Source organism: Mastigoproctus giganteus, chromosome 9 (assembly GCF_048544385.1).
Source record: "Mastigoproctus giganteus isolate SK-2022 chromosome 9, ASM4854438v1, whole genome shotgun sequence".
Classification (NCBI taxonomy): Eukaryota; Metazoa; Arthropoda; class Arachnida; order Uropygi; family Thelyphonidae; genus Mastigoproctus; species Mastigoproctus giganteus.
In genome coordinates, this window is record NC_143583.1 from 228,480,683 (window position 1) to 228,508,605 (window position 27,923).

Consider the following 27,923-nt stretch of genomic DNA (forward strand, 5'->3'; position numbering starts at 1 on the left):
AGTGGAAATGGACATCATTGAGATTAAAATTGAGACCACGTATATTTATGAAATGAACTAGGAAGTGTTTGGGAGGTTTAGATGTTTTTGCAGATAAGCTTACTCTATTAGTTTGACAATTCATGGTGTATTCATTAGTAAGAAATGTGGGGGGGGGGGTCATACTGTATGAAGTACCGAAATTCTTGGATTTGGCATACATATGGTAAGAATATACCCAAATCCTTGACATAACGTGGCCTTGAACTACTCGGACTCCCTCCAGTCACTATCTGGTGGAGTAGAGGTAGCAAGATTATACACTAGTTGAATACAGAAGCCTCCTAAAGAGTTACTAATAGGTTTGGTCCGGTGTAGTAACTAGCGGCTGGTGTGCAAACACCGTTTTAGAGCTCTACCCTCGAAATGTAAGGAAGATTGGATCTCGCCATGATGGTCATCATAACCTAAAAAGTCATCAGTCATACTGCATGTTGGAAGAGAATGTGAAGGGTTGACTGGAACTTAACTCTGGAGATTAAGCATGGGTTCCACCACTGCAGCCGACCGGGCTAGCCGGGTGGGTAAAGTGCCTGCCTGGCAACCCAAAGGTCGCGGGTTCGATTCCCGCCTCGGGCTTGGATCAAAGTACTGCAAAAACCTTGGGAGATGCATTATGGCCACAGAAGCCTATGCGCCAACAACTACCAAAAAAAAAAAAAAATATCACCACCGCAACCTCCAATAAGCAAAGTGGTGGTATTGCACCAGTTGATGAGTCATCTATCACCTAGTATTGCCTGGTAACACAGAGGGGCAGCATTCCTCCATGTGGTGTGGGTGCCACACCTCGACCCCTGCTTATGTTGATTCACATCTGGGTGGTCACTCACAGTGTGCTTGTGCAATGAGGTTATACCCAGGATTACTAACAGTCCCACCATCGTGAAGGTGCAAGATTTGGCTGTAACAAACTGTCTGGACTTCGCCAAAATTGGGTCCACTTGACTTGAGTGTCACCCGAATATCAGTTCCATCAGCGTTTTAGTCTACCAGGTAGGAAGTACAGCTTGTCTGGCATATATGAGAGAATGTCTGTGACAACCTCAAGTACCAAATTTTCCATACCTTGTTACATTTAAAAGGAAGTTTCTATTTTCTTGTTTCCGTTTTTTTTATTTTATGCTATATATAAAAAATACAAATTCCCAACAATTTTTTTATGTGCAAAAAGTGATTTCTTTTTTAGATTCCGTTAAAATTATAAAAATTATAGCGTGACTTACTTTTGTTTTTTAAAAAAATACTTTACAAATTTTTTAAATTCCTTATTTTTTCTTTTAAATGATCAATTTAGAAAATTTACAACATGAAAATGGATCACTGCTTTTCAATATTAAGGTGAACAAATAAATATGATACACCTAAAACTTAAAATATTCGAAAATTTTATTAAGTACAATATACAACCTTTACTGAACAAAACTTAACATTTAATGAGATGTTTGAGGCTGAATATTTTTAGATAATTGTTCAAAATTTTATTGAAAATTGTGATGCCAGTTCTTAATGCGGAATGAAGATGCTCATCTGTTATTCTGCTTCTTTTTAAATATTTATTTGATTTCATAACTTGCTCCCAAAAATACATTGATCCGAACAATGTAGCCAATATTCATTGCATTTTCTTTTATTAGCGGTAAATCTTCAGATGGGAGAGCCAAGTAGAATTCAAGTAGTTTAATTTCACAGTTCATATACTTATTTTTGAATCATGTTTTGGCTTGAAGATAGGTAATTTCAAGTTGCAAGCTGGGATTGTAGTTTTCATCCCTAGAAGTGAATGGATTCTCAAATAAGCTTATATATTTTTCATGGATCCTATATCAGCAAATCGACTTTTAAACACATCAAAAAGTAATTGTAATAACGAGAAGCGACATTTCTTTGGAAATGTGTTTCTCTTTTAGCTCTGTACTTTGTGTATTCAACTAAATTATCTTGCTCAATATGAGATTTAAATAATAACTTATTCTGAAATGATTTGATTGACCATACAATCAGAGACCAATTTTCCTTTCTCTTGTAGTTTTAAATTAACAGTATTTAAATTATTAGAAGTGTCTGTAAGAATTGCAAGCTCACACAGCCACTCCATATTTGATAGTTGTTTTATTGGTTTCCCTTTTTCTGTCATAAAAATATCAATTTCACAACACAGTTGAAAGCAATGATATAACACTTTCCCATGATTAAGCCTTCTCACTGCACTATGTAAAATTTCATCTTCATATTCAGCTTTAATTTCTGAAAGAAACTGTTGAAACATAAGGTGATTTAAGACAATGTGATCTTATAAAATTTTCAGATGAAATAACCATATTCATAACGTGTTGGAAAACCAATACTTTCCCACAGAGCAGTGAATTCCAATCGGAGGTTCAGCTCCGATATCCATAATTTTCTTGCTTATTCTATCGATCAGTCTAATGTTTTTAACAGTTATATTTTTTGTGCTGTCAGTTGTGACTCCTACCAAGTTTTTAATATTTAATCCTAAATTTTCAGTAGGCAAAAATTTTCAAAAAGATTTTCACCTGTAGTTGTTACCTTGCATACTCTTTAGATCAGCTAAATCTTCAACTGGTACAGAATTATCATTAATTCCACATATGAATATAAGGAATTGGGCTGTGTCATTTGTATCAGTACTATCATCCAGTGCAACACTAAAATATTTCATTTGTTTGTGTTTTCAAAAATTGTTTGAACAAATTCTCTCCAATATCTCTATCTACTCTTTGCATAATTGTTTGAGAGCATGCAAGACAAACTAATGTCTTGTATGCCCTCGTAGGTAGCACAGTTGGTAGAATTGCTGTCCTCCATACACCAGGTGGAAAAGACCTGAGTTCAAGTTGCATTGTGACACGAGGAATTTTTATGGGACTTTTTCACAACATGACTGAGTTAGTCAGTCTCAGGCAAGGGTAACTTGGTTTTTTCGCCCAGCAAACAGGAAATTGACCCCAGAACATATGCAATTTACAGACAATAAACACCGAGCATTATGGCCTTAGCTGCTGATTCTCCTTGTATCATTGTTCGTTTCTCCAAACAAACTTTTTTCACAACTTTTAACAGACAATGTTTAACAAATTCACCATCACAGAACTGGATACTTACAGCAGATAAATTTCTTCACTGATAGGTTTTCAGTGAGTTTTGTTGTTCTCTTAATTCATTTTGTAACTTTGAACACTTTTCTTTTGCAACACTCCTTTATATTGATTATAAGATTTATGCTTGGAATCGTGGTGTCGTTTTAAATTATGTTCTTTAAAAACTGACACTGACACAACAAACACACTGCTTTTTCATCGTATTCAATGAAGAAATAGTCTTCAGTCCACCTTTGATTTAAAACACAACACTCCAAATTGACTTTTCCTCTTTCAGAACATTTTTTAAGGATGATTGTTTAATTCGATACAAAGTAATAATAATGCAATACAATGAACAAGTTATATCAAAATAGTAGAATTTCACAATATGAAAAGATTGATATGTACATAACTGTATTAAGCCCTACATATGACTGCACTGGACTACATGTATATGTTTGATACACTTGAGCTCGACACTTGCATGCCTGTACACGCGTGGTCTGACTCTAAAATGCTGTTTTAGTTCACTTTCCGCATGGGCCGTATAAAAATTATTTGCTGGCTGTAGGTTGGACACCACTGATTTGGATGATTATTTGAGATGGTAGGTCGTTGAACAACTTAGCCATCGAACGACCTTGAAGACAGGCAGAGGCAGAACACTGGCTTAATATGCCACACATTGTTGTCTCGGCACTATGGGAACAGTTTTAACATACAGGAACCATTACAAGAAGAGCTAGCCAAGGTCTTTCAACCAGAACTGGCTGCTATTTGGCTCTAACAGCAAGACAGAACCTTACAATGTCCTGTCATCAACTGTCTCTTGAGGTTGTTGCAACCATAGGTGAAAACATTTCCAACTGGACTGTGTTAAGAAGGCTCAATTCATGTGGACTGTACACAAGGGAGCCAGTGATTTGTATCCCATTAACCCCAAACCGCCGCAGAGCTCGTTGAACCTGATGCTGTGAACATGTGACTTTGAGCCCTGACAAATAGGGTACAGTTCTGCTCTCATCCCATTTTAGCCTTCAAACAGATTCTAGATGTTATTTCATCTGTAGATAACAAGGAATGTGGTACCATTCTGCTAACATCAGAGAAGGGGGGACATTTAAGGTGGAGGTGGTGTTCTCGTGTGGGGCAGAATAATGATCAATGGCCACACCCCCTTCATGTTTTTTGATAGGTGTACCGTAACTCTGCAGGGGTACCGAAAACAGATCCTTGAACCCTATGTGCCACTTTTTAGGGGTATGGTTGGCCCATATTTTCTTTTCTTTCACAACAACGGCACTGCATATAGAGCTCGAGTGGTGGAGGAATATCTTGAAACTAAAGATATTCAACAACTGCCATGGCCAGCATGATCACCACACTTAAATCCAATCGAATGTGTGTGGGATGCCCTTAGGCATTGCATTGCACACCATTAGCCAACTCCTCGATCAGTTGGTGAGCTAGGGTCTATGCTGGTAGAAGAATGGGATTTGTTGCCACAGAATCTTATAGACACATGTATATTGAGCATAGTTCACTGCTGTCAGGCCTATTTAGCCATTGGAGGGAATCATATGCTGTACTGATATGTCACATGGCCATATTTTCGAGCATCTTGTATCGACTTCTGTAATGTGACCTTTTGGTAATTCTTGTACAACCCCTATAAATGTCCCTCATTCCTGTCTGAAGTTTCCCGCTTCATCGCAAGCTGTAAGAGTTATACCACAATTTCTACATGTTTGCTAATTTTGTCGAGCAGTGTAGTTTCAAATGAAAATTAAGTTGAATATTGCATTTTATATATCCATGTGATAAAATATTTGATAAAATTCTTTGACTGTATTGAATTATGTATTTCTAGTTGAATAACTAAATATTTCTATGTGCAGATTGCAGCTACAGTTACTCTTCCGTTTGATGTAATTAAGACACATCGACAGATTGAGCTAGGAGAAAATATAAGTAAATTAAGTAAGAAAGTTTCATTTCTTAAATAGATGGAACAAAATGCTATAAAATTTCACACTGTTTACTTTTAATGTCCTAATAATAAGAATGATATGTTATTGAAGAATTTAACATCTTGAAATTTAATAATTTTAAAATTTAATAAAGAGGAAGTCCAGTTTTATGTTATAAATGGCAAATTTTTTGATGACAATTACCAGATGAATTTGTTGTTTATTTGTAGTGCTATATTCAAAAATCTTGTTATAATAGTAATAAAACATGATTGATCAAACTGCCATAATTGATCAGGCCACCATAATGGTAATGGACATAGGTCCCTACATTAAGATGAATCTGTTTATGTTTTCAGTGGGAAGTAGCTGTTTATTTATTTGAAGTTCACATAGTTAGCCATTTGGTAATTTTTCTTACTCATTTTTGCCAAATACTGTTAAAAAGCAGCCAGAACGAAGCGAATAACTAAAGCAGTTCAAAGCAATTTAAAAGTGTCTCCCACCTCACATAAATAAATTTATTATTGACAGTATTCAATTTTAATTTTTGCTCTTCTAAGGAAAGAAGTTAGGTTACTAAAAAGAAACAAAGGATACTTTTCGTCTTATATACAAAACTGACTTTACTAACTCACTAATCTCTTCCTATAACTTGGTCACTGGTGGCATTGCTCCTATCTCCGAGTGGAAAGGCTGGAACCTGAGAGATAAAAACTCCTGAGGTAAAAAGAGAAACCGTGGAAGCTCCCACTCCTCTTGATCTACTCTAAAGATCCAAGCTAGCTGATTAGAAGATGCTGAAGTAACAGAAGCGCAGATGCAAAATGTACCACACTTCTAAAATTCTACTTCACAGGAAATCAAATACTAGGAAAAAGGGGTTTTTATTCAAAAAAGAGCGGAAAGAACTGGTTGGACTAACAACAACAATGAAAAGACTAAAATAGAAAATATCTTGGTAGAAATTGAGATTCTGCATTCAGTCATTAGCATTAGTAGTAGTGGCATATAATGCAAGAAAACAAGCTTATACAGCATCTGCCAAAAAAAAAAAAAAAAAACACTTCCCATTCACCTATCCATTTGTTCCAAAAGTTTGTCAAGTTCTTCCTTGAATTTATTTAAGCTATCAACTTCCACAACGAACAGATGGAAATTTGTTCCAGCAATCAACCACTCACTAGCTAAAGACAAATTTCAGCACATCTATTCTGCAATTGTCTTTCCTCAAATTGAATTTATGTCCCCTAAAGTGCCTAATCTGATCAAACAGAAGAATCCCATTGTCATTGAGCTTGCTCAAACCACTCAATGACTTATTACACCTCAATCAGATCACCTCGCAAATGCCTACTCTCCAGATTCTGCAATTTGCAGAACTTAACCCTTTCTTGGTAAGAGCACCCTTTTGTTCCCATCACCAATCTTGTAGCCCTTTTCTGTATTCCTTCCAGCAGCTCTACATCCTTCCTAAAATCAGGCATCCAGACCTGTAATGCAATACTCAAGGTGAACCTGACCATTGCCTTATATAATGGGATAATCACTTCCTTATTCCTGCTAGTAAAGTTCCTGTATATTATTGACAAGACCCCATGAGCTGCTCTGGCAGCCTGTCTGCACTACTCCGAAAACTTCATATCTGAAAACACAATTACCCCCAGGTCTTTTTCATTCTCAACTACTGCACAGTTGGTATGTTATTCTGGGGTTACTGCTATCCATATGCAGTATGTTGCCACTTCTCAGCTCATTTGCCCAACTTTTACAGATCTTGTTGCACCGTTGTTTCCGCCATTAACAACCATGATAACATTTGTATCATCTACAAACTTGGACATTAAGCCTGTTATACGTTCATCAATATCATTGATAAGTATAGAAAACAGCAATGGTCCCAACACTGAATCCTGTGGGACTCCACTAATAACATTAGTCCTTGAAGAGCAGTGTCCATTGATTACCGTTCTCTGTCTTCTCCCACTCAACCATCCTTTTATCCATAGCAGCAACTTTCCCTTAATGTCATACTGCTCGAATTTGTACAGCAGCCTTTTCTGTTCTACAGTATCAAAAGCTTTCCTGAAATCCAAGTATTCATATCAAACTTATTTTTTGCATCCAGTTGCTTTGTCACCACATTGTAGTATCCAATCAAATTGGTCAGGCGAGATTTCCCCTTAACAAACCCATTCTGTATCTTAACTATTACTGCAGTCTTTTTCAGAATGATCCTGCATTCTTCTTTAACCAGTGACTCCATTACTTTCCTTTGAACAGAAGTTAAGCTAACAGTCTGTAATTACTCCTGTCAACCTTTGATCATCCCCTTATGAATTGGGGATACATTTGCACTTCTCTAGTCTGTGGGTACCTCCCCTTAGTCTAAGGAAGCTCTCATAATTATGGCTAGGGATTTGCTTACTTCCCTTAATATAACTGGATAGATCCCATCCACCCCAGGTGCCTTTCTTAAGTTGAACTTTAACAATTTCTCCTCTACTTTCCTCTCAGTTGTTACAAAGTCATTTAGCTCCCTATTAGAGTTTGATAAACTTCTGGCATTCCCCTTCTTGAATAACTCCTCATGTGTGGATGTAGATGCAAAATGCTCATTCAGTTTATCAGCTACTTGAGCAGGATCATCAATAGTCAAAACCATCTATGTTAATTGGACCAATCTGATTCATCCCCTTCCTTCTAGAGCTTACATAAGTAAAGCACAGTACTAAGTACTATAGGTTCTAATACCTCTCGTGTTTGGGGTTTACATAAAAAAAAAAAAAAAAAACCTCTTTGCGCTTCTGTGTCACCTGATAATTTATATGCATCCCATGCATTTTTGTTCTCTGCCACAAGCCTCATTAATTCTCCGACATCCATTTAGGCCTGAACCTTGAACAGTATTTCTTAGTTGGTATGAAAAGCCTTCAAGATTAAGCCCCTGAAGGCTTCCCATTTAGTATTCACTGTTATAACATCTAGGCTTCCCATTTAGTATTCACTGTTATAACATCATCAGTTGATCCCATTGTACAGAATTTAAAAACTGCCTGAGACCACTGTAGTCACCTTTACGAAAACAAAAACCCTTTCCTTTAGTTACATCTTTAAGTAAATCCCACAGTAAAGGGTAAGTAAATGGTAGTTACATCTTTAAGTAAATCCCACATCAGTACACTGTGATCACTGCCACCTAGTGGTTCCTTTACCTGCAGATTCTTAATGCATGAATAATCACAGCTGATAATCAGATCAAGAGTATTACTCCTTCTGGTTGCCTCTTGAACATGCTGCTATAGAAAACAATCATCCAGTAAATTCACAAGCATCTTGCTAGTGTGAGAGTAACCAACCCACAAGTTCCAGTCAATATCTGGAAAGTTAAAATCCCTCATTATAAAACAATCTGATTTACTGGCCCACTATTTCTCTGTACCATTGTTCATTGTACTCATCAGAGTCATTAGGCCTATAACACACTCCTACCCTCATTTTTGCTTTCCCAATGCTTGTATGTATATTTGTGTAGGGTGCCACCTGGAACATTAGTTTATCTCCACCTCGTTTCACTGTAAATATACAGGACTGGACTCTGTAAAAATGGCTGGATATGTGCTGAGTGTTGGTGTGTGGTATGTTGTTTGTGTTGAACTTGCTGTTTGGTTGCCCAGAATCAGCAAGCCAGAAACACATCTACTACACCACTATGGGAAGGTAGAACAGGGGCTACCGACCAGCAGCAGGAGAAGAGAGGGATGCCAAGAGCCAAACAAAGTTCTAGCCAAAGACTATTGCCAAAAACTGCTAGGGGTAAAAAAAAAAAGAAACAAAAGAGTATCTTAACTCTGCAAATATTAAACACTGTATATATATATATATAAGATTAACTTCAAAACCATGGGGTAATCAAACAATACTTTGATGTTTTCAAGGTAAACATAAGTTATCTCATTAAATTAAAAAAAAAAAAACATAAATATCGAATATGAAGATTTGATATTTATGGTTATATACAAAGTCAAAGAAAATAAATCAAGAATAACAATCCTCAACCTTAAGGGGGGGGGGGGGGCTGGAACCCAAGCTGGTACCAATTAACTGACATACATAACTTTACAAAGCATTTTAGCCCGGAAGCAGGTACAAACCACATATAATAAACAAATTAGGTTAAATGCGACATCCAGAAAGTTCAGCAATCATCAGTAACAAAATCATCACAGTCAGTCAATCACCAATAACAAAGTCAGTTAGTTAACAGCCAGCTGAGCAATCTGAGAAGCACATAGGAATTTTCATTGTTAAATTGGGTTGTAGGTCGAACACTTGTAGAATTGCAAAAACAGCACAAGTCCTAAAATTGTAGATCATTGATACTGAGATTTAAATTAATCAAATTAATGGAGTAAAGGATATCACGGTACAGAAGGTGATAAATCTTAGGCAGAATTCAGTACATTCTGTAGTGTGAAAGATGATGTTCAAGACAATGAAAATTATAATGAGGTTAATTTATTCTGATTAGAAGGTAAACAAATCATGAAAAATAGACTCACTGGAGTGAAGGTGAAGAGTCTTGAGCTTAATTTGAAGCATGCGAAGATGCAGTAACTGCAGAAAGAATTGCAAGCCTTTTAATGAAGGCTGCCTTAGCAAAATTCTGAAGGGCGTGACAACTGGTGGCATTTGATAACAAAATTATGTTCCAATCCTGATGAAAAAGTTGGGAATTGCATTCTGCAGAGTTACTCGAAAATCATGTATGATGGGCACGAATACAGAACTTGCTGCCAATCTTCCACACCACTGCAATGACAGAGCGGAGACAGTCGAAATTTAAATAGTTTCTAATTTAATGATCCATGTCCTGATAACAAATAAGAGGTAAACAAGTCAAGACTAAACGAGACCGTAGCTTTTTTTATCCACGAGAGTGTCAAACTTCAGGAAAAAATTTACATGTTACACAACCGAGTAATGTACTATCCCACCTACCCTCCCACAAATTGATCAACTCTTGCCAAATTCTTCATCGTTCTGCTTTAACACTGACTTGAGTGTTAATAGAAATTCTATGGATCTGAGTGGGGATCTGACGTTTCAGGCGAAAGCATAAGCCTCTAAAAATAACATAGAAATTGAGCAGTAACATCCCTGCTAAAACCTGTTGAAACTATTCGACAGATCTTCAAAATGCAAAGTAACATAGTATGCTGGATTGACATCAATTTTGTTGAAATTTTACTGTCCCCACCCTGTGGAACCAAGTGTCAGCAGCATATGCAATCATAGGGAGGAATACAGAGTTATAGTAATTTCTTAAAGATCTAGAATGACCCCATTCAATTCTAGAAACTCTGACAAGGGCATCGCTGAAATTTCTAATCTTAATGTGCAGATTAGATAAATGAGGGAGAAGATTTAACCTGCTGTCAATAGTTATTCCCAGAGGTATTTGTTTATTGTTAATTTTAAGTCTTGGGTAGTTGACAAACATCCCGTTTAGACCCAAGGACCATAATTTTTGTCTTGGTAGGACTAATTTTTAACTTGTTTTCAAGTGTCCACTGTTGGAGATCAGATAACTTTCTCAGCAGATAGTTCAATTGAAGATCTTCAATTACCACTAACAAGGACTGTTACATCATCAGCATATGCAATGAGCTTCACGTCAAAGATTCGAGTAATCCAATCTTGAAAAACAAAATTCCAGAAAAGTGGTCCCAAAATGGAACCATGGGGCACTCTTGAAAGACCTGGTGCAAAATTTGTGTGTACTTAGATCTGACAGTGATAAAGTCTGTTAGAAAAATAGCTCTCAATTAGAAGATAAAGTTACTGAGAACATTCGGCATTGCATAGGCGTTCGAGGGCACTTTCCCACCAAAGGGAATCAAAAGCACCCTTGAAGTCAATAAAGATAGCTAGAGTATACTTGAAACTGAAGTATTCAGCAGAAGAAATGAAGTCAACAACAAGGACATCCTCATAGGACCTTCCAGGAGTGAATTTGTATTGATCAGGTGCTGCAATTAGTCTCCTTTCCAATAAAAAGTTGTTTAATTGCAGGCAATTAGACGTTCCAATAGAGACGCCTCCGTAGCCAGGTGGGAAGGAGCAGCAGTGCGTAGCACACGCTTCTTGATTAGACTGGGGTTCGAGCCCGTCACCACCAAATACGGAGGTTGCGGAAAGGTCAGTGAATGACCACCGCATATCCCGGAGCAATATGGCCTTAGTTGCTAATGCTCCTAAAAACCAAATAACAACAAACGTTCCAATAGCTTACCAAGGTTGCCCAATAAGACTTGGTTTCCTAATCAACTTGATAAGGGCAGTCTTCCACAGATCCAGGAAAATTCCAACCTCTAAACATTTATTGAAAAGTTGTAAAAGTTTAGACTTAATCTTGGCAAAATGCACAATAAAGATACTTTCTAGCATGTCCATTCCTGGGCATTTCTTAACTTTCACTTACTTGACCATTGTATCCAACTCAATGGCACTAAAAGGCTCAGTCTTAATTGAAGAAACATAGAGAATTGGCAGTACGATTATTAGTGTGAAAATCAGAATCAGAGCACACATTGTCTTGTAGAAAAAGATTATGCAGAATGTGCAGTTCCACACCATTGTATACAATCTATCCATACACATCTTGTGTAAATAAATTATTTATCAAAATTTTATAGAGTAGCCCCCCACAGGTCTGCATTACCAGATTTGTGCAAAAATTCTGTCCACGTTTCCTTCCTTCTGGTAGCAATCATCTTTGCATACCGTTCCTTGAGACCAATGTAACAATTATAAAAGCTGCAAACGTCAGCCTAAGACAAATGACAGTTATGCTGATATATGCATTGAACATGGTGTACCAAACTTTTATTTTAGTATGTTTATGAATTACCGTATTTCCCCATGTATAAGACGCATCTTAATTTTGGGGCCCGAAATTTGAAAAAAAATGTATTACATAAAGTTATTGAACTCAAGTTCTATTCATCATAAAATTCATACAACTCCTCATCACTGTCAAAACTCCCATCCATTAGCTTTTCCTCATCTGTGTCTGATGACGAATCACTGTCTTCATATATTGCCTCGTCCTCAGTTCCATTTATGGCATTTGAAATGCCACACTTCTTAAATGTCGTCGTGGAGATGGGGGGGAACCCCTGGTGCCGCTTGACACTAAACACACACTTTACTTCTTAAATGACTTGACAACGATCTCAGTCTTGATATTATCCCAGGATCTTTTCAGGTGGGAAGGAGCAGCAGTGCGTAGCACACGCTTCTTGATTAGACCAGGGTTCGAGCCCATCACTACCAAATACGGAGGATGCGGAAAGGTCAGGCAGTGACCACCGCATATCCCGGAGAAATATGGCCTTAGCTGCTAATGCTCCTAAAAACCAAATAACAACAACAACAACAGGATCTTTTCACCCAGGTACAAATTTCTCCTATAGTTGGTTTCTTCACTCTTCCTGCTGGTGACAAATTTTCCCCAGAAGACTTCATCCATTGGTTCCATTCGTCCCATTCGTCTCTCATGGCAACTTTGAAGGGTTTGTTAATGCTGACATCAAGTGGTTGGAGCTGGGATGTCAAGCCTCCAAGTATGACGGCAAGTTTTGTTTTTTGCTCTGCAGCAATCTTCTTTGTGTTTTTTGTTGTGTGTGCCCTGAACTGATCAAGCACCAATAGGGCAGGTTTGCGTAAGAGCTCACCTGGTCTCCTGCTCCAAACTTTCTCAAACCAGATCTTCATCCCCTCCTGATCCATCCAGCCCTTGTCATGAACGTGGACATTCCTCAAGGAATGTCTTTTGGCATTGTTTTGCGTTTGAAAATCAGCATAGGAGGCAGCTTGGTTCCGTCGGCACAACAAGCTAGAACAACTGTATAATGGCTCTTTTCATGTCCACTTGTCTTTACAGTTACAGTTTTCACCCCCTTCTTATCAACAGTTCTGTTACTTGGGACATCAAATTGAAGGGGGACTTTGTCCATATTTGCAATCTGTCCAACTCAAACTGATGTGTGTTCTGACATTGAATGACAAAACGATGAAATTCAAGGACCTTCTGCTCATAGCTTTCAGGCATCTTTTGGGCAAGTCTGGTGCGTGTACGCATGCTTAGTCCATTCCGTTTCATGAACCTGAAGCACCAATTGTGTCCTCCTTTGAAATCGGTAACTTCTTTTTCATCAGCAATTCTTCTTGCCTCATGCTGAACCATCTTTGTGGACAACAGGAATTCCAATTGCCCTTTGCTCTTCAGTTCCCTTTCTAAATCAGGCCATTTTGCTGACTTGCCTCTCATGGCCTTCTTCTGCCGTGGCGTTTTCAGTAGGGTTTCTTCCCGTAGCCAGTCTCGGATTGTTTTCTCAGTTGGAGGAGGACCAAACTTACGTTCAGCAGCACGATTTCCATTCACTTTTGCAAAGTGGATCACTTTTAACTTGAATTCAGCACTGTACGAAAATCTTTTCTGAGCCATTTCTGGGCAGAATGTGGCAAAATGTAACCTAATATACCGGTAACAAATGTGAAACAATGAGTGCAAAGACAACAAGGGCGAAAATGCAGGAAATGCAAGTAAAAAAAATCTACAACCATTGTTTAAGACTCACCCAGTTTTTAGACCCAAAATTTTTCGAAAAAGGGTGCATCTTATACATGGGTAAATACTATAATAACTGTACTAGCAATATATATGAACTTCATGATGAAACTTAATGACAGAAAATTTTGTATCCCAAGATGCACTTACGGACCATCCCTTGTACATGTTATGAGAAAGTTTTTTCCAAGTATGTTGTTATAATAGCATCATAAAATTGGCATCAAATTGAAACAAAATGGAATAAATGCAATTTAAAAAAATAATAATAACTATAGCAATTATTAAAAAGATATTTTAGTTCCATAAATTACACCAGTGGGGGAGAAAAATGCATTTTCATAAATGCTGATGAATTTGTAAAATTGGAGTTTTTTCCCTGTGTGACTAGAAATCATATAAGATATCTGTGATGGGGGGGGGTCAAGTTAAATTATTTCAACAATAAAACTTCAGGTATTGATTTCAGACTATAGAACAGATAATTGGCTTTCCAAAAGAAATTTTTAATTAATAAAACAATGAAGACTTTTGTTAGTTGCTAGTCTGAGCCCAAATACCAGCCTATTTCTGATCAGTAAATGTTTTACTAATGGGATGACACTATATTACTGGTACCTATGTGGTTAATTGTTAAATGTTTAGGAAGAATTCATTTCAACATATTCTCTCTCTCTCTTTTAGGTCAGAATATACCTAGGGCTTCCGCATTTACTTTATTGAAGAATCTTTATGACAGCTGTGGATTCACATCCTGGTTTACTGGTAAGTTTATATTTTCTCATTCAAGTTGAAAATTTTGTACTAATTTATTTTTAGTAATAAATATTTATTTATATATCTATTATTGCCCATCATTTTCACGATTTCTAAACAAAAAAAAAATTTTTTTCCGACATCCCTGACGTAAATAACAAAACAAAATTTGTTCTTTTGTGGTGCAACGGAACACAACGATAGACCCGACGCACTAAATCACACTAAACATTTGGTCTTTTTTTTTTTTTGTTTTTAGCAGCAGTAGGTGTGGAGACAGTGGGGCTTGCAAAATAATGGGTACACTAATCTCCCAGTGACGACTTATAACATCGGTTCTTGTCGCTTATTTATTACTTGAATTTCATGACTTCTGGTTGGGGTTTTTTTTTTTTTTTTTTTTTTTAATTTGGAGTCGTGAAGTCTCCCGGTTAATCGAATCCTGGTAAATCAAGAGTCTGCTCTGCTTTATTATTACCGTATTTTATTTATCAATTAAACTTTATTATACATATATATGTTCAAGAAAATCACATTATATATGGGGTTCGCTTATGTCTACGGTATCAGCCCTCCACGGTAGGTCTTGGAATGTATCTCCTGCAGATACGGGGGTCTTACTGTATATCTATTTTATATCTCTCCCTACCTGCCAACTTTCCAAATTTATTACGGAGATATAATTTTTTTTTTATTATTTTTATTTTTTTTTACTCTTTTTTTTTGACCCTCCTCAATCTTTTTGCAAAAGTCAGTTTGTCTGTCTTTTTATTTTCAAAAATAATAAAATTATGGTAAAATTGGCCATCAGATATCCTGTGGTAGTCAATGCTGCAAAATAGAAACATGCAATAATATTGCTGTTATTTCATTTCAGTTGTTTCATTTGTGTAACGTGAAGCTAATTAACTGTGCCTTTCACTAAGATGCCAAAGAAATATGACAGTTCTAGAAGACATATGCAGAAGATTTACCATGTTTAGATGAGTTTTTCAGTTTCAAATGGTGGGAAACATGATGTAATCAGACATTTGCAAATGAATAAGGATAAAGACATTCAGTGCATAGAAAGGAATGCAAAGATATTGTTGAATTTTCATGTGTGTCTTTTGTCATAGAACACAGTCTTCCTTTGAGTTGTGGTGATTATGCATCTGCATTGAGGCCTTACATAGCCAAGTGGTTAGGAGCATTAGTGCAGTAGTGCATGCACTTTGAGTGGACTGGGTTCAAGCTGAAAAGGGAGCTGTCTGCCTTGCTGTGAAAGTAGATGAATATTTGGTGGACATTTACTTCTATATAGAGAAATGCGAAAGAAAGATAGATTTAAATAATTTCAGCTGAAGCATGCTACTGAATTAAGTAAAAAAGATTTTGAAGCATGCATTTACACACTGGCTGTATTTGGTTAAAAGAGTAAATTGAATGAAAGAACAGTGGGAAAAGCAATATGAGCAGTTTTCATAGTTACCAAATTGAAAAGCACAACAAGCAATCACTAGTGAGTGCCACTGACTCATCTAAATCTAGTTCATGATCCAAAAGAAGTTATGAAAGGATACAGTGAACATGCTGAGGGTAAGCAATCAACCTCATTGACTGATGATAAGTTAATCATGTAGAAACATAAAATTGCAAAAGGTGATGCATAAATACATAAGTAGGGTTTTTATTACTGAAGATATTTATGAACTGGAAATCCAAGAATGGTAAGGCTTATAGTAATAACCATACAGTGCAAGGAAGCCAGAGACTTTTGCTGCACTGGAAAAAAAAAAAAAAAAAAACACCTATGAGTAGATAAGAAAATACAAATTATTTGCTTCCCTCCTCACATAGGTACCAGTTGACCTTTGAATTTATTCAAACGTCAACCTCAACTACCTATGAAGGCAACCTGGTCCAACTTCTAGGAAAGGGGAAGGGTGTTATATTCTCGGTATGTAGGATATTTTTGTATAAATATCATTGATTCTGCCAACTATATAGAAGTATATTGATATTTGTAAAATAATCTGCTCAATCGTTGAGAGATAGATCTCCAATATTAAGCCACTCAGGCTCAGTCCCATTGGCAAACCAAAAATTTGTTTGTACACTTTGTCTCGAAAGGTAATATAGTTGGTCTCAACTAACAGTTTAATTAAGTGAAAAATTTCCTTAATAGGAAGCTTTGTATAATTAATTAGTATCGAGTTATTATTTAACATATCACAAATAATATCTAATGTGAATTGAATGTTTACATTTGTATATAATGAGGTAACATCTGGTGAGAGGATAAATTGTCATTATCGCCAAGTCTACAGTCCTTAAGGTTATTAAATGATTGTATGTATTGTAGTTCTTAATCCCAAATTGTATCGCCTGTCTAAAGGTTTTTATAATACTATATACATGTGTGGCTAAGGATGAAAATGCCAAGTTTCTGTAGGAAACAATAGGCTGAATAGGAAATCCAGTCTTGTGTAATTTTACCTGCCCGAAAAGTGCAGGAATGTTGTTTATTCTAGCCTTCAATTCCTTTAACTGAGCCATAGTAATTTAGTCGTTTTTTTGATACATGGTTAACATTTTATTGTATTGATTGACTAAATTGGTGAATAGTACCGGGTCTACTTCCAGATAAGTGGAAGTAGACCTGGCACTTCCAGATATCTGAAACAACTGATTCTAACTTATTAATATAATCAGGTTTATTGAGTATTACCAGTGTATCCCCTTTATCTGCCCTCTGTATAATAATGTCTTTATTTTCCCGAAGTTCATGTAAAGCTGAACTGTCACATGTATTCAATTTAGGAATTCGCGTTTCATTTATGTTATTCACCACTTGGTTAACTTGTTGAATAAATAAATCTTTTTGTGGAACATTACGAAGTCCAAATTCAATATCAATTATGCACTGTTTTTAGGTAGTTTTCAAGGTGGTAAATTATAATTTAATCCTTTGGATAAAAGTGAAATCTGGTCCTGCGATAGCGCATAAGAGGAAAGATTTGTAACCTGTTGATATGTCGGTTCATTGAATACTGAGTGAGGGGGTGTTCACGAACTAGCTAACGTATTCTGGGGAGAAGGTCATCACCCAACTTGTATGCACTTGGTCGCAAGCCTGTGACAATGTGTTAGAATTCGTATGAACGTGTCTTGACCCTCCCGATAATGTTTGTAATTTGTTAACATGTCTGTTTTTTATATCTGAGGCCTGTGCTTCCCATCGCAAATCTATGGAGGTCTTCAATACAGACCAATCGTTATTCAAATTTACATTGGAGAGGGAGAATACAGATACAAAGTCTTTAAATTTTCTAAATTTCATGCTTACCCGGGATTCAAATAAAATCCAATTTAACATCTATCGAAAACCTACAAACACCGGTATGCTTCTACATTATAACAGCTATCACCCGTTCACCCACAAAAGATCGATTATCTTTAATCAATTTCTAAATGCCTACAAATATTCAACGACGGAATCTGCTTTGGGCTCAGAAATACAAATATTAACCAGCAGATTCTTGAACAGGGGTTTTCCCGTTGCTACAATAAACCGAATTAGTGTACAAGCTAAGGATAGGATACAAAATACTATACCAACCAACAATGGTAATATCAAAAAATACTTTACTTCTGTCCCATATGTTGAACAGTGGCAACAGCTTAACAGATTCTTTAAAGACTTGTCTTATCAGGGTTCGACTCACTTTCCTTTGAATATTCGTGTTAATCAATATGAGGCCTAATTTCTGGCTTCTCGGTCAGCAGCGTCAGAATTAGCCTTTCACACCGTTAAATTGCAGAAACCGTAGAAATTAAATTACATGAAAATTCTGTTAATGTTCGTTGGCCATATCTGATCTCCGATTCTTGGGCTTTTACGCGTATGCGTGAAGACAAATAATCCCTATTTAAGTTTCATACTCACCCCTATTTGGTAATTTTCATTCCTGTGATCACGACATACAGTCAAAAATCGTTTTGCAATTTTTTTCGTTAAATTCTTTTAATTAATTTTCTTATTTTTAATTGCGTTAAATTGATTTTTAATTATTTTTTAAACTATTTGTTACTCTAATTGTAAGTTTTGCTTTTTAATTTCTGGAGAGTATCATATGGAAGTGTTCTTCTAGGTACTATATTGAGATAAACTCCTTTTATTATTTTACAAATATTGATAACTTAGAACGTATTGAGCATTACAGCTCTGGTTCATACTAACTAACTAACTATAGAAGTATATTGAATAGAAATCTAGAGGCTATCTGATTGTAGTTTATGGTATAAATTAACTTAATGTGCCCAAAAACTGTCAGCAATGAAAATTTAACACTTCCATAGCAGAAGAAAAGCCATCTACTATGTTCCCAGTTTTGACTAACTTCCAAAGGTTTAGAAATGAGTTTAAATATGGTATATTTAGGAATGAGTTAAATACATATAGTGATTTCAGTGCTTTTACATGTATGCATAATTCTCCTGATGTAAATCTGCATTTTCAGGAATGATCATATGGTCACTGTAAAATTTTTATTTCAGTTGCAAAATGAAAAACAACTTCAGTAGTAATTACACATTCACTAGAAGTGACATTCATTTAATAAAATGCTTTTATGACTGTGATATATTTCCGAATTAAGTACATTGAACCTGAAGCTTCAATTTTCCATATAAGTTCACAGTGAGAAATCATGTTTGTAATCAAACACGACTTCTCCATTATTGCTGCAAGCCCTAATTTTCTCACTTTGTTCCCCACTTCTCATATCAGACTCTTGACTGCAAACTTAGTTCCAGTTTCTAATGTAGTAGTATTAGTAGTAATAATGGAGGCATGTCATGCAAAAAAGCGAGTGTATGAAAAAAAACCAAACAATTTCACACATCCATTCCCTCTATAAACGTTTGTCCAGTTCCTCTGAATTTATTTAAGTTATCAACTTCCACAACGGCAGATGGAAGTTTGTTCCAGCAATTAACCAACTGCTACCTAAAGGCAAATTTCCTCACAATCTATTCTACAACTGCCTGTCTTCAATTTGAATTTATGCCCCATCAGGTTTATTCCTGTCCTCAATTTGAATTTATGCCCAAGCGGAAGAATCCCATCAGAATTCAGTATTCTCAACCCATTCAAGGCCTTATACACCTCAATCAGATCACTTTGCAGGTGCTTAGTCTGCAGTTTGCAGAACTTAAGCCTTTCTTGGTAAGAGGACCCCTTCGTTCCACTCACCAATCTTGTTGCCCATTTCTGTACTCACTCAAGCAACTCTACGTCCTTCCTAAAATGAGGGCTCCAGGCCTGTATGTGGTACTCAAAGTGTGACCTGACCATTGCCTTATACAAAGGGATAATCATCTCCTTTTCCCTACTAGCAAAATTCCTGTATATCATTGTCAATGACCTGCTCTGGCAGCCTATCTGCATTGCTCAGAAAACTTCATATCTGACTGCACAATTACTCCCCAGGTCCTTTTCATTTTCTACCACCCTAAGTGTAGTACCACACAGGTGGTACATTTCTCTGAGGTTATTTTTACCCATATGCAGTACTTTGCATTTGTCAATGTTAAACTTCAGTTGCCACTTCTCAGCCAATCTGCAGTTATTTTGTAGATCCTATTGCCATTACTGTCATTAACAACCCTGCCAACCTTTGTATCATCTGCAAACTTTGACATTAAGCCTAATATACCTTCATCAATATCATTGATAAATATACAAAACAACAGTGGGCTCAACACCAAACCGTGAGGGACTCCACTAATAACATTAGTCCACAAAGAGCAGCGTCCATTGATTACCACTCTTTCTCCTCCCACTCAAACACCCTTTTATCCATTGTAGCAACTTACCCTTAATAGCATACTGCTCCAATTTCTCTGTTAGTCTTCCTTGTTCAACAGTGTCAAAAGCTTTCCTGAAATGCAAGTACAGTCAGTCAGTCAGTCAGTCCTCATATAGCACGATAGTTGTGTTCCTCGAAACCATCTTGCAATATTAATAACAGGCCCTATGGGAAAAATAGGGTTATGTGCCGATCACCCAAGATTGAACACACATTTGTAACCAAAACATTACCAAACACAATAAATAATCGTAATAAAATACTGACGTATTTTATTACAACTATAACTTAATAAAATATTGCTAATGCTTTTGTAAGCAAACTTGTTCTTTGTTTGATCATCTATCCAAACAGATGACAGCCGTTCCATCGCTTCCAATTCTTTGTGTCTTGATGTAATGGATTTTTTTACACTTTGAGTTGTTCCTGCTATGTAAGTTGTTTTTATTTTCACTGCACATCTTTCTAGTTCTTGGAGTTGCCTCATTTAGGCCTGTAGGACGTGCAATATTACATAGTCTTTCATTTTGCTCAAAATGTTTCAAAATTTCATATTTTTTTCTCTATCGACAGAGGTGGGCTGGCTATAAGCCTTATTGGGGGAAACCCCGGTGGGTCAGAGGCCAGAAGAAGATGGAGGCCGGTGTGATTTTGGCCATAAACGTTAGTATGAGGGCACTACAAATTTTCCCGGGTAAGAATTTTTGACCCAATCTACCTCTGTCTATTGATATGGCTTTTCTTTTTCTCTCTGAATCTGTAGCTTCTTCACCAGGACGCTTCCTTAATAGTGAGTCTCTGCCTTTAACAACATGTAAAGGCAGAGACTCACTATTAACACCTTTCTAGCTCACATTTTACTAAAGCACATTTCTGGGATTTACTACCATAAAACAATAAAAACAATTTCCAGTTGCATTCCTGCAAGTGGAAATTGTTATAAACTGGTAGTAAACTTGATCTAATTGCATTTGCGATAAAACTGATAGCTGGAATTGTGTGGGTTTTTGTGCTATTACGGTGAAATGTTTCCCCTTCACTGATAAAAAAACAAATACATTTTCAGAACCTTCTCTTCATTCCTATCGTGTTGCTTTCAGCTGGGGTGATTCCGCGTTCGACTGCCATTTCTTGTAAACACAAAGGTGAAGCGTGCATAAGCGAATTCAGTTCATGTTTTATACAATATCGTACCCCTATTTATAAATCGTGTATGACCAAATTCATGTAGTGTAAACACGTGTTATATGAGGACTGACTGTATATAATATCAAAATTATTTTTTGCATCCAGTTCCTTTATATCCACATCATAGTATACAATCAAATTTGTCAGACAAGACATTTCCTTAACAAACCCATTGCTGTGTCTGGAATCATTACTGCAGTCTTGTCTAGATGTTCTTGCAATGCTTTAACTAGTGACTCCATTATTTTCTCTGGAACAGAAGTTAAAGGAACCATTAGATGGCAGTGATCACAGTGTGGTAAAGGGAAGGGTTTTTGTTTTCATAAAAACCACTATGGTAATCTCAGAGAGTATTTAAATTCTATATGGTGGGACCAACTGATAACGTTACCAAAAGCAAATTCAAAATGGGAAGCATTCAAAAAACTAAGAAATATTGTTCAAGGTTTAGGCCTAAATGGAGGTCAGATGAATTAATGAGACATGTGGCAGAGAAGAAAAATACATGAGATACATATAAATTAACAGGTGACATGGAAGCATATGATAGCTTTAACTGGTCTGTAACCAAGTCCCAAAGGCAGGTTGCGAAAAATTTTTGGCAAAGAAAAACAGCAAAGAGTTCTTTACTTATGTAAACTGTAGATGGAAGTGGATGAATCAGATTGGTCCACTTGATATCAATGGTTCAACTGTTGATGATCCTGCTCAGGTAGCTAACAAACTAAATGAATATTTTGCATCTACATTCACACATGAGGAGTTATTCAGGGAGGTGGATTAAACTCTGGCAGTGAGCTAGATGATTTTGTAATAACTGAGAGCAAAGTGGAGGAGAAATTGTTGAAGATAAGAAAGGCACCTGGGGTAGATGGGATCTATCCATTTATTTTCAAGGAGGCAGCAAAGGAAGTAAGCAAAACTTTAGCCATAATTATGAGCTTCCTTGGAATGCTTGGGGTCACACTCAGGGGAGGTGACCCTGAGTGTGACCCCAATTCACAAAGGAAGATCAAAGGGCAACACAAGTAATTACAGACCCGTTAGTTTAACTTCTGTTCCAGGGAAATTATTGGAGGCACTGGTTAAAGTAGCACTGCAGGATCATTTAGAGAAGTCTTCAGTTACAGCTCAGACCACAGCATGGGGGTGTTAAGGGGAAGTCTTGTCTGACCAATTTGATTGGATACTATGATGGGTCACAAAGGAACTGAATGCAGGGAATAACTTTGATATCATAGATTTGGATCTTAGAAAGGCTTTTGATACTGTTTCACATGGAAGACTACTTCACAAATTGGAGCAGTGTGGCATTGGAGGCAAATTGCCGCTATGGATAAAGGGGTGTTTGAGTGGGAGAAGACAGAGTTGACACTGCTCTTCGTGGACTAATGTTATTAGTGGAGTCCCCCAGTGTTTAGTGTTGGTCCATTGTTGTTTTCTGTATTTATTAATGATATTAATGATGGTATATCAGGCTTAATATCCAAGTTTGCAGACGATACAAAGGTCGGCAGGGTTGCTATTCACACTAATGACAGTACACTGCTGCAACAGGATCAAGAAAAGTTGAGCAGACGGGCTGAGTGAGAGGTGGCAACTGAAGTTTAACATTAACAAATGTAAAGTACTGCATATGGGAAGCAGTAATCCCAGAGTAACGTATCAACTGTGTGGTACTACAGTGACAGTGGTAGAGAATGAAAAGGACCTGGGGTAATTGTGCAGGCAGATATGAAGTTTTCTGAGCAGCGCAGATGGTCTGCAAGAGGTAGCTCATGGTGTCTTGTCAATAATATACAAAAATTTTTCTAGCAGGGATAAGGAGGTGATTATCCCCCTTGTATAAGGCCATGTTCAGGCCACACCTTGAGTACTGTATACAGGTCTGGAGGCCTCATTTTAAGGAGGTAGAGCTGCTGGAATGAGTACAGAGAAAGGCAACAAGATTAGTGAATGGAGACTAGGCACCTGCGAGGTAATCTGATTGAGGTGTATAAAGCTTTGAATGGTTTTAGCATGCTCAATGCTGGTGGGATTCTTCCTTTTGCTGAGATTCATCGTCTGAGAAGGCATAAATTCAAATTGAGCAAAGACAGTTGTAGGATAGAAGTGCTGAAGTTTGCCTTTAGCCAGTGGGTGGTTGATTGCTGGAACAAACTTCCATCTGTCGTAGAAGTTGACAGCTTAAATAGATTAAAGGCAGAACTAGACAAACATTTGGAGCGAGTGGATGGTTGAAATGAGAAGGTTTTTTTTTTTTTTTTTTTTTCTTTTCGCAGATGCTATATAAGCTTATTTTCTTGCCTCATGTGCCTTTACTAATGCTAATCTAACTAGTCTGTAATTACTCATAGATCCCTTTTGATCCCTTTTGTGAATTGTGGACATGTTTGTCTGTCCAATCTTTAATTTTAACAAATAATTGAGAATGTCAATATTCACTTCATTTTCTAGGGTTGTTTTTAGTTTAGTCACTTTAATTCCTGTCTTGATATTTAGTAATATTATTCCCCATATAGTACAAGGAAGCCAGAGACTTTTGCTGCACTGGCAAAAAAATTAAAAACACCAAGTAGATAAGAAAATACAGATTATATGCTTCCTTCCTCACACAGGTACCTATCCAGTTGACCTTTGAATTTATTCACACTGTCAGCATAAACTACTTGTGAGGGCAACTTGTTTCAGCAATCAACTCCTCACTGCCTAATAATTCCTACAATTTAATCTAAATCTCAACCCCTGTAATTTCAGTTCATGGCCCTGGAGTTCTTTATAATAGTAAAAATTCCACCTTCATTCATTTTACTAACCTCTCTAAGAGCCTTAATCAGGTCACCTCTTAGGTGCCTGGTTGCCAAGCTCTTTAGACCATGTGTTCTGAGTGCCCCTCCCCATATTGTCTCCCTTTGCTGATCTCACAATATGAGTTCCCATTGTTGGAACCTTTCAAGAAGCTCAGTCTTTTTTCAGAAGGTGTTCATATTTGAACACATTATTCCAAATGTGGTCTTACAATTGCGTTATACAGTAGGATTATGACCTCCCTACCTCTCCTGGATAACGTACAAAGAATCATCGATAGAACATCATGGGCTTTCCTGGCTGCCTGTTTACACTGTTCAGAAAACTTCATAACAGCCATATTTCATTCCTCCTCCTCCACTGTGTTCAGTTCACCCCCACCAAGTGTATAATTTATTATTTAATGCAAATAAATTTATTTATTTGCATTAAAACATAGCTGCCACTTCTCTGACCATCTTTGAAGTCTGTTTAAGTCATCCTGAAGGAGCGCTGCTTGGCACTGATTATTAACGACTCTACCAATCTTTATGTCATCTGCAATTTTTGATATCATGGCTGCTATCCCTTTGTCAATATCATTTATGAAAATGAGAAACAACAGTGAGACTCCACTCCTGATGTTATACCAGTCTTTAAGAATATACATTAATCATAATTCTGCCTTATATATTCAAGCTTATACAGTATAGTCAAGGCATTTTACTCAGTCCCCATGAGGGACCAAGTCAAAATGCCTTCTAAAATCCTAATAAATTATGTTGAATTTTTTACATCCAGCGCATGAGCTGTGTCAAAATAGCCTACTAAGTTAGTTAAACATGATTTTCCCTTAACAGAACCATGTTGTGTATCCTTCAGAATGCCATATCTATCTAAGTGTTCCTGGATTGCACTCTAACCATTGCCTCTAAGATTTTTCCTTCCACTGAAGTTGACTAACCAGTCTGTAGTTACCAACTTCCCTCTTAGAATCACCTTTATGTATTGGTGATACATCGGCACTTCTCCAATCCCAAGGAATTTTCCCAAGTCCAAAGATTTTCTCATAATTAACCTCAGTGGTTCAATACAGTCTCCTTCAAAACTACTGGGTTTATGTCATAAACTCTGGGAGTCTTACTTGCCTTTATGCTCAGAAATTTTTCTAACAAACAGTTATCTAATACAATCATTTGTATCACATTTTGAATTACTATTCCAACTACAATCTTATGCAGTTGGTAAAAGTGAGTGTTGTAAAGTTCTACCAACTCTTAAGAGTCAAATGTGCTTATTGGAATGAGGAGTGGTGCTTGCTTTAATTTCTGAGAAAAGAGATTTCTAACATATCTAGATAATTGCCTCCAGTGAATATAATTTTTGTTGGAAGGCAGAGAATTGGAGTGTGGCAAGTTTGTCACACACGACAAATACACAATTTTGACTTCTGTTTCAGAACTTATTAAATTTTGAAATACTGCTGTTTTTTTTATCAGTAACTTTATATGGAGTTTCATAGGAATGTGAATACAACTATTCAATGTTGTTGGTTTTTTTTTTTTTTTTTTTAGTTTCTGCTATTTTAGATTTTTTTAGTTTATCATTTCTGCATAAGCAGAAAGAGTGAATAATTGATTTGGGGATTATTATTTCAGGTATTGTTCCACGTTTAGTGAAAGTTGCTCCAGCTTGTGCCATTATGATCAGCACATATGAATATGGAAAGAAATTCTTCCATCAGTACAACACTTCAAGAATAAGCACAGAGCTGTGATATGTATTATATATTGTCTTGCTTTAATATCACTAGTAAGGTATTAAAGAGTCCTATGTCCTAAGGACATATGTTGATGCTGTATGATTTATGAAGAAGTAATTTAATTCATTTTGTCATTTATAGCATCGTGTATATTTAAATGTCCCTGGTCATATCTTTATCCTTCTTTGAGTACTTCTTGGAAACATTATCAACAGTGTATATAATTTAATAAAATAGACAAGAATTATTTTGTTTTTGTAGTAATGTTGATTATATATATTTGCACAAAGTTGAATGTTAACACAGTTCACTCTAGAATGGTCCAGTTAGTTTACATAGTATAAAAAATACAAGAAAAGAGATTCAAAACTAACAGCATAAGTTAAACTTGAGAGGTTATTTGGGAATTGAACCACAGAGAAATGCTGAAAATCAGAGTTGTGGGATATATGTATGTATTATAAGTGACATTGGGCAGTGCAGGGAAAGCTATAACACCAAAAATATAAAGAAAATATTGTCTGAAAGAATTCATACATCAAAATGACTCAAATTTATCATTTTTGAGCTTAATATTGGGATATTTGTTTCTTTCTTTGCCAAGTACTAATCTTTTAAAATAGTAATCTTTTAAAATTCAGCTCAAAAGCAAAAGATTGAAAATGTATCTCAACTTCTGAAATGCTTAATTTTGTTTAGCACATTTTTATTCAAATATTGCTGAATGAAACTTAAAATAATGAACAAGTGCAGATTCCAACAGCATTTATCACCACACTGGAAAAGGAGTATTGTTTTCATCCTGAATATCATTAGTGTTTTAGTTTTGAGTATAGCTTTTTATATATAAAGTATATAATATTTTCTTAATTTAATTTTTTAGACTAGAGGTAAAGATAGTATTGGCTGGTTGGGAGTGGAGGGGGTGCTGCATGTAGTTCTGCTAGTCGGTCTTATTGCTGGTTCCGCTCAGTGTGTGAGATTTTACAAATTTGAGGAATAGTGATGTATTCCACAGGAACCTAACTAGCAGAAATAGAAATAGAATGTGTTTGGGAATGAAGCAAAAACATGTATAATTATAAATGACAAGATTATAGTGGTGAATATCAACACAAAGACATGTAACTGATCGTGACTAGGCCATGATGTACTGCATGTACACTGGTATTGCAGCTTAACTGGATGCCTCTACTGGTCATTTTTGGGGTCTTTCCTGCTACCTAAGAAAAGAAAGGGCAACTAAAATTATAGGCATTAATCTATCTGACAGTTTTATACTGAAAGATCTCATTTTTTGCTAATAATTTACTAAATAAATAAATAAATCACAAGTCACAATTTTTTGCTATTTGCTTATATTAATAAAATAAGAAACACAGGATATGAATTATATTTCAATTGTTATTAAAATCTTCAAGGAATGAGTAAGGTATTTTACAAAAATGTTGGCTGCATCCTATGATCTGAGATATGTGTTTAGCTATTTGTTTATATTATTAAATCACAAAGATTCACAGAGTGTATAGCATTTCAGTTTTATTAAAAATCCGGGAGGAAATAAGCAAAGTACAGCAAAAAAGATTAGTAAACATATTGCAATGTATGTGTAAAGTAAAGTAAAAACAATTACTTGTATATTATTAGTTGACTAATTAGTAATTAATTGGTTATTTACTTTTCACTTCTAACAATAAAAAAAAAAAAAAAAAACAGTCAATTTAAGAAAAAGAAATATAGCCAAATTAGCTGAGTGAATTATCTAACTGAATTTTACCATAGGGGCAGTTGTTTGATATTCAGGTTGTCTTTTCAGCATGCTTTTTGTTA

The 27,923-nt window shown here is 36.2% G+C and overlaps 1 protein-coding gene across 1 annotated transcript in view; it reads left to right on the top strand.

Moving 5' to 3' along the window:
- Positions 1-26,242, top strand: part of LOC150081159 (mitochondrial glutathione transporter SLC25A40-like) — a 117,446-nt gene extending 91,204 nt beyond the window's left edge. Inside the window, exons 8-10 of the mRNA XM_090381149.1 lie at positions 5,042-5,123; positions 14,433-14,513; positions 25,990-26,242. Coding sequence (XP_090237275.1) covers positions 5,042-5,123; positions 14,433-14,513; positions 25,990-26,108 — 282 coding nt within the window. The 3' untranslated portion in view covers positions 26,109-26,242. The remainder of the gene's footprint in view (positions 1-5,041; positions 5,124-14,432; positions 14,514-25,989) is intronic.
- The last annotated feature ends 1,681 nt before the right edge of the window (positions 26,243-27,923 follow it).